The 8,284-nt window shown below is 34.4% G+C and overlaps 1 protein-coding gene across 1 annotated transcript; it reads right to left on the bottom strand.

Moving 5' to 3' along the window:
• Positions 1-1,344: 1,344 nt before the first annotated feature.
• Positions 1,345-6,033, bottom strand: LOC142523131 (O-fucosyltransferase 10-like). The gene is made up of 10 exons (XM_075626778.1): positions 5,538-6,033; positions 5,068-5,146; positions 4,800-4,867; positions 4,205-4,293; positions 3,730-3,927; positions 3,443-3,647; positions 3,164-3,331; positions 2,876-3,043; positions 2,296-2,486; positions 1,345-1,895 (listed from the first exon to the last, which is right to left on the bottom strand). Exons 1-10 carry the CDS (start codon positions 5,868-5,870, stop codon positions 1,715-1,717), a joined length of 1,680 nt encoding a protein of 559 aa, XP_075482893.1. The 5' UTR covers positions 5,871-6,033; the 3' UTR covers positions 1,345-1,714.
• Between the last annotated feature and the right edge of the window lie 2,251 nt (positions 6,034-8,284).

The following is an 8,284-nucleotide window of genomic DNA, read 5'->3' as shown; positions in this document are numbered from 1 at the left end:
AAAAAATTAAGCAAGACGTGACTTATTTTTTTAAAAAAAAAAATTTAAAAGGCAAGTCACGTCATATCATATGGCGTGACTTGCTTTTTTAAAAAAAAAAAATTAGGCAAGTCAAATGGCGTGACTTGCCCTTTTAAAAAAAAAAATTTGTTAGTCACGCCTCTTCAAGAGGCAAGAGGCGTGACACATTAGTTTGTCAAATTTTTTTCTACTTTATTTTATTAAAGTATTAAAAAATGTGATGTAAACGATTAAAAAGCCCGCTGAAATTAGATAGCATAGGGTCCATAACGGAAAATCAAATTAAAATATATTATAATGTTAAAACCTAGCTATTTAAAATATAACAATCCAATAAATTATTATAATAAATAATAAAATGATAGGTGAATAACTAAAGTATCGAGATTCTATTTATTTAATTGTTAATTTACTTTATTTTTTTATATTGGAATTAGCCAACCCTCTGCCCTTTTTATCACATACAAAGTCGAGAGTTTTTCAATTTATCAACAATAATAATAAAAAAATATTTTTATATATGTAAAAAATCCAAAATTTAATAATATTTTATTTTATTAATTTATCGTATTTTCGATAATTTGAAAAATACAAAAGATTGGAAGAGCTTTAAAATTTATTAGTTATATTTTAAAAATTAAACCAATCATTAAATACTAATATTGTAGTTATTTGTGATATTTAAATATTGGTGGACTATTGATGTGTATTACAAACATTAATCATTATGGCATGCAATTTTATAATTAATGTTCAATTCTCTTAATTATTGTCATAGGTTAGGTAAAGAGAATCATGCATGGAGGCATCTTAAATTACTTAAATAGAGCATACTTGGTGGGTTAATTTGTGAATGGGAAATATGGAATTAAAATAAAAGTGGACTTTCATACTTATTACTACAAAATATTTACTTAATTAGTTGATAAATGTTTAATATTTCATTGTGATTGATAAAAATTTTATTTAATATAAAAGAGGGAAGAATAAGCAAGAACAAATTTATAGAAAGTTTACATGAAAAATGGGAAAATATAATTTTCATAGCAAAAAATTGGAAGGTGAAGTATTATCTTGTGAAAAGTGAAAATACCAAAATATCATAAGTTAAGAGATAGATGAATAATCAACTATTACAAAGTTGTTTGGTGTTTGTTGGGAACATGGAAGATGACATTGGGGATGTCTTAAAATAGAGTGAAGCTTGATTTAGTACATACATGCTTCATTTCAATTGTTTAATGTAGCTAGCTCATACAAGACTTGAAAATGCCCCACAGACAACAGGGGTGTTCTTTCCAGAAACAAGAAAATATGTAACAATTCACCGCAAAGTTTTCACCTTGTAAATAAATGAACAATTAGTTGATTGATACATACAAATATTAGAGAAGTTACACACAAAATCTGAATTTTTTTAATGGAGGCAGGTTGTCCAGTTCACTCGATCCTCCCCAACTTTCTCGAAAGATAGGTTGTGGGGTCTTGCTGCAGAGCAAGACTCGCAAAAAACTGCAGCAACCTGGTGCAGAAGAGGTCGAGTGTTTCAGCCTAAGAAGCAAACTACACGTAATAACTTGCCGAAAAATGCTTCTCAGGTATTTCGACATGTTCACCGATGAGTCAACAACACAGCTCAGAAGGAAACTAAGAATGTACACTTTCTGAAATTTAAAATGTCGACCGTGATGTTTCACGAGTACAAGTCTGGTGGGGTGCTTGAATTCTGTGATTCCCAAAGGCACCTGCATTCCGGCAAAGGATTCAAGTATATAGAGCCCTTTCTCGTTGACTTCTTTACTCGAGGCACCATTATACTCTTGCGATCACTTTCGGCAAGCATCAATTCCATATGATCCTTAAAAGAATCCCAACTGTAATCCAGAAAAGAGTACTATCTCAGTATACATACACAAGGTAGTGGCAGACGGCCATTCCTGTCGATCGAATATTTGTCGCTGTGCTAAAAGCAACAATTAGTGCTAATTAGTGATAATGAAGTACTTCAATTTTTTAACTGGAATGGCTGCTCATGTGCCATGGAGAGCCACAATAATGTTGCTTCCAAAAGTGCCTAACCCACTTGTCATTGGGAGAAAATGTGGCTTTTTAACTTGTTTGCAAAGCTCAAAAATTCTGTGATGACTTTCAAGAAATGCAAAAACATAGGTTAAAAGAGTCTTTTACATTTAATTTCCAATTTTCAGTTTTCATACAATCTACAAATGAGTTGTGTCAAACTTGAACCGAACTTGGCGAGGACAAGGAGATTACCTTATGCTTGTGTTTTGTACTATGACTACGAGTTTGGTTTTGTCCGGCGTGATAGTTTTAGCGTGTCCATTGTAGAGGAACCTTCTGTGGCCCATCAAAAAATGAGGGAAGTTTCCTCCATGAGTGGTTACAAAAACTTCACTTGACAGGCATACCATGTAGTCCAACGCAGCTAGCCTCGAAGAAAATCCCTGACATAAAAAGAGTTATAAATGAGTTGTCCAAGAAATCAATCTTGATTGCTATATTATCAAATGATACTTCGTGGTTTGGAGGTTATCATTCAACAAACAAGAATGCGTATAGAGGCATTATAAGGGATATGATCCTTTGCATCTCTATATTGGTAAATTCTAATAACTTATAATTGATGAAGATCATATATATAAGCAGTCCAAAAACATATTTCAATGTTATGCCACATATACAATTATATTGCTCAATAGGCCAACAGTTGAGCAGCATTAATATAATCTTGCAGCAGAACAATGGAAATTATCGTGCTCCCCAACAAGAACTAAGGGTACAGTTTTCCAGTGTAAGCTTTAGAGAATAGCATGCAAGAACCTGAGATATTTACCTGGAATGCATTAAGCTCATCTGCTGTTACAAGAGATTCCTTAGTCTGTAGGAGAGGAAACATTTTCCGAAGAGGCTCTAAGTTTCTCTCTGCGTTGTAAATTTTCCCAGAGGCAAGATAAATTGGGGTCTCATCCGAAAATCCCATACCCCTTAGCATCATTCCAACCTATGCTGACAGAAAAAATAAACCAAAAGAAACTGGGGAAGAATTTTCAACAAAATATAAGCTAATAAGCAATAACCACTAGAAAATTTGGGGCATCAGATTTAGAAATCAAGAGTCAACCTCCAATGGGGTCATGGGGCACCTTCCATTGATGCGGTTAACTTCAGGTTCAAAAACTCGGTTTTTCCGTTTGAATTTTTTCCCCCACCCCTTTTCACGTATTGCATTCATTTCAGATTTTTCAGCTTCCCCTCCATCATACTCGCAACACGAGAAGGCCACCATGTCCTACACATGAAAGGCATAACATGAAGGTCTGGATAAACAATATATAAATATTAAATTAAAAATAGTAAAATTTCGACAAACATTTTCATTTATTAACAAAACTAATATCACCTCTTCGAATCGGATATGAACTGAAACATACTTCCCGCCAGCCACCGAGCTCTTACTAGTCATTCGGGTGACTATCTCTCTTGCAAGATTCAGTATGGTTGAAGAGAATCTTAGAGCTTTGTAGTTTGCCAAGCATCTCAAATATTGAATATGAGGTGGAATGCTTGTGGCTAATCGGTTTGCAAAAGGAGAAATTCGAATGACCCTGCACAATAAAAAATAGATAAAATTTAGGAATCAAGATTATCTTGATTATTCTCCACTAGGAAAAGGCATCTACTTCATACCTGTTTTCTTGCAGGACAGGATAAACCTCATCCAAATAATACCGAGCAGATGCCCAAGCATAGACTCGAAAATTTGGTATATCACTGATGTTAAAGTCATAACTCTCTGTCAAATCTTTAGGAAGATCACGAACCACCGTAACATAATCTTTAAGTGTGGATATAAAGTGATCCTCATCATAAATATCAGCAAACACACTGTAAAGTATCAAAGAGAGGAAGTAAAAATACAACACTTGAAGCACATATTATTGCTAAGTCTATACAGTTCTAAACAAGAAGTTGGTGCAAAGGATGAGACATTATTGATCACACACTCTTGTTTCATCAAACGTTTGGTTCACCGTTCAAGTTGTACAAAGGATTAAAACTGCTAATAATTATATAATCCATATATATGGATTTATCCTCTATATATTATACATCCTTCTTTATCATATCCCACGAGCCAAACGATGTCTAAATTAATACTTGCCTCGGATCCTTCCAAATATTGTGTAGATCAAAGCGAGGAATGACTAGTGTTGCATTCAAGAGTCCAGCCACTGCCACTGCATTGCAAATCTGCAGCGCAATTACAGTAATAAACTAAATGAAACGAGTGTAAGAAACAGCAGCTAGGAACATTTATCCTGCTGATAAGTACAATTTCCACAGACTATTCGAAAATTACAGTTTCTAACTTGCTATATTGGTACGAACTGTTATGATTTAGCACAATCTTGAGCTGTCCATTCGTGTAGGCTCGATAGAATTTAAACCACATAAACTATTCTCAAACAAAAATAAATTGATCTTCCCACAGATAATAAATTGCGAGTTTCGAAGCGACAAGCAAAACCATTATTTAGTACATGTGTATTCGTAAAATTATATAAGCTTCAAGAAAATATAAGAGGGGTGGAAGGGACCATTCCTGTTAGCCCACCTCTGGCTACGCCACCAATTTTGATGATTTAAAATTATCATCCCTTTTCACCTCTAACAATTCTTACTTCAACTTCTAGACGCTGGCAAATTGAATTAATAAGAAGTCGAGTTTCTGATTGGCTTGAATCTAAACTGAATACCGATGCGCGTTGTTGGTTCAGGCCACCATTAGCATCCACAATCAGATATCGCTGAAGTTCCGAGGAAACTGAAAATTTTAAAAAAGGAAGTCATTTCAGTATACAAATAGAGCTCAGAATGCCTTTTAAACTTTATATAACATGTTTCAGCCCATTTTCTTCTATTTTCTAACCACTAAAGTAACATTATATTTGCCACTATAACTAAGAAGCAGAATGAAATGCCGGAAAACTCTGGAACAGATATCACTAAACAAGATACTCATACCGGGTTGCAGGCGAGCAGTAGCATTGGAGCAAGGTTTCTGCTCTTTCCCCTTCCTTTTGTACCTCCACAGATTGTCTAGCTACAAAAGATGGTTTGCATAGTAACTACCAAGACGTGAAACGCTTCTTTCCACAGAATATCAAGTTCATTAAATAAAGAATCAGCATCCTGACATTTGATAAAGATCTAATTATTAAAAGGCATTATTATCCATGGAAAATTTCATTTACCTGATTCCCTCCAAACCTTTAATAGGTAAGTCCAATAAAATATGCTTTATTTTATTAACATTCTTGTCCTTTACTTTCTGAGATTGAAGTACAGCTTAATGCTTTACTCTTTTATGAAGCTAAAATCCGACGGGGGAAATTTTGACATTGGTTAAATTAACATAAACATAAAAAAACAATAACAAAAAACAAACCAAGCCCATGTAATCAAGAAAAGATTAAAAAATCCCATGTGCAAACCTCAACAGTAGAAGCATTATCAGCCTGAATTTCCGGCCATAGTTTCGAAAAAAGCTCGTGGCTGCGATACAGTGATCCCGGCGGCAGTGGCGGAGGAGGGTTCAGGATAGTCAGCAACGGTCCAGCACAGAGTGTGAGGCCGACAATGTACAGCACCGTCAAGAGAAGAAGGTATCTACGGTGGAAAACACCGGGAAATATCAAGTAGAAGACCCCCCCACGCCGACGGTGATTACAGTGGACATGAAGCTTCCGGCGGCTGTTTGCCGCTGTTGGTTGTTCAGGGCTACAGTACTTATAACAATGGCTGCCATTTGCAGGCTTTGAGGCCATGCAGGGCTGGATTTTCTTGCAAAATATTGGATCTTTGAGCAGTTCAATGGCGGTGGAAACGTGGGATGCTAGTTTTGTACGATGATTTTGGAAGGAAATGGCATAAACAGAACGGGAAAGAAGACGAGAGAGAGCCAAGAACGTAGGAAATGGGGAGCATAGGTAACATTTATCTCAGTATGTTCTTTTCAAGAGTAGTGCACATTCGATTAGGACCAATTTAGATTTGGCGAAATATTGAAATTATCAATTTCGGTTTAAATTTTTTTTATTCCAGATGGAGATAAAAGTGTGTTGGTTGTAATAATAGTTTTAAGTAGTTGTTTCTGTTAAATAGAGTAATCGAGACGTGATGTTTAAGTTGTTGTATGTATATTTTAAAATATTTGATTTGCATTGTTAACACTAACTATAGTTTTTGGTAAAATATAAACAATGAGTATTATAATTGGTATCTAAGTCAAGTCATGAGTTCGATTCTAATTGATTGCAAAGAGTATAATCATTGAAATAGAAATTGTTGGTACAATAATTGTCTCTGTTGAGTAGATCAATCAAAACGTGGTGTTTGAATTGATATACAATTTAAAATATTTGAGTTTCACCATTACCACAAGCTACAATTTTTAATAAAACAATAAGCACTCGATCTTTTGTTTGTATTCATAACTCAAATCAATTTCATTGTGCTTTTTCCAATATTTTTTTTTCTAAATCTTGAATCAAACATTTCTTGATTTAGACTTGTGCTTTTTCCAATATTTTTTTTCTAAATCTTGAATCAAACATTTCTTGATTTAGACTATGCGAAATTTTTTATGATTGGAGTAAACCAATAAAGCACCAATCAAATCGAATTTTTCAGTATCAATTTAAAACGAACTAATTTTTTTGGATTCTGATGATTGACGTTTCTCGGTTTGCTTTTTTGGTTTTGGGTTGACTCGGTAGACCCTGAATCTTTTAGTTTTTATGAATATAAATCTGTGATATTGTCTCGTAAGAGAGTTGTTCATTACACAACGAGTTTAACTTTTAGTTTTTACTATTTAAAAAATACTGGAACATGACACGTACTTAGAAATTGAAATAAGAGAACAAATGGAGAGTGATGAAACAAAATTAATTTATATAACACATATACACATACCGGGTTATCAATCCATACTCCATCAATCTATATTATACTATTTTGTCATGCAATAATTATCTCCATTTGGAAAGCGATCTATGAATATCGTTTGAGTCTTATATAGTTCAAAATATTATGAAAGGATCGGTTAGAAGGATGAAAAGTGTTTAGAAGGGGGGTTGAATAAACACTTCACGAATTTTATATTCTCTTCGAAGATTTGGATTCAGTTCGGTTACAAACTGACTCTAGGTATCACGTCGGTCAATGACAATCAGTTAAACTGAAGAAAACAGTTGCGGAATATGAACTGACTGAAAGATAGAATATCTAACTGAAATATAATAGCTGAAGTAAAGAACACAATTGTTTCTGGATGTTCGGAGACTTGAAAAACTCCTATGTCACCCCTTCTATCACGAAGATAGGATATCCACTAAAAGACTTTGATCAAATACAAGACTTGTACTGACCCACTTCAGTTTGGACTTAATACTGCCAAAACTGAAACTCTTAGTTACAAACGCTTTTACAGTCCTTGACTGAACTTAGCACAACTTAAAAGAATTAGCAGATATTACAAAGTGCTATTAAGCTCAAATGTATAGCCTGAATGCTGCTGATATAACAAGTAAGCGAGAGCTTTCGATATTTGAATGCAAGTAAAGAATTTTGCAGCGTAACAGCAAGCTTCAAAGAGATTGGAATTTCGTTGTAGGTTCATTCTTTTCCTCAGCTGCTCTCTTCAACTATTTATAAGCTTCCATTTCAACGGTAACATAAACTGCTGTTTGAATATTATATCCGTTGATATGCCACGTCGTTATTCTTCTGACAACCATACTCTGTGACCTCTGAAATGCGGCGTCCCACTAATAGTTGTAGACTGTAGTGGTACTATCTGTCGGTTGTTAATGACGTGTTCAGCTGAATTAATCAGCTGCTGGGTAATAAACTGGTGAGGAGAATAACTGAGTTGCGTTTCAGTTGCGTAGATCAGTTTACTATATTCAGTTGCTGAGATCAGTTTACTAGATTCAGTTGGTTCGCATAATCAGTTGGCAATTTGTCAAACGCCGTAATTTTGATTCCAACAATTTCCCCCTTTAAGGTGTTTGACAAAACTAAGCACAAAATAACTGAACAACTGAACTCATCGTAGATAACATAAAAGTTTTGATATAGAATTGGGTAACTGACAATGACTCAAAGACTGCTCTTCTTTTGTTGATCTAGCAGCTCTTTAATCTCTTCCCCCTTTTTGTCAAATAAACCCATCTGA

The sequence above is a fragment of the Primulina tabacum genome, chromosome 13, assembly GCF_025594145.1.
Source record: "Primulina tabacum isolate GXHZ01 chromosome 13, ASM2559414v2, whole genome shotgun sequence".
Lineage (NCBI taxonomy): Eukaryota > Viridiplantae > Streptophyta > Magnoliopsida > Lamiales > Gesneriaceae > Primulina > Primulina tabacum.
The sequence above is the reverse complement of the archived record's forward strand: the minus strand, read 5'-3'. Positions and strand labels throughout refer to the sequence as shown.

What these genes read in the sequence shown, in the direction of transcription:
- LOC142523131 (XM_075626778.1), bottom strand. Translation starts at nt 5,870, where the DNA reads ATGGCCTCAAAGCCTGCAAATGGCAGCCATTGTTATAAGTACTGTAGC. An exon ending in AATATTTGGAAGGATCCGAG is followed by an intron (nt 3,928 to 4,204) that starts GCAAGTATTAAT and finishes GATACTTTACAG; the next exon opens with TGTGTTTGCTGATATTTATG. An exon ending in TTCATATCCGATTCGAAGAG is followed by an intron (nt 3,332 to 3,442) that starts GTGATATTAGTT and finishes TTTCATGTGTAG; the next exon opens with GACATGGTGGCCTTCTCGTG.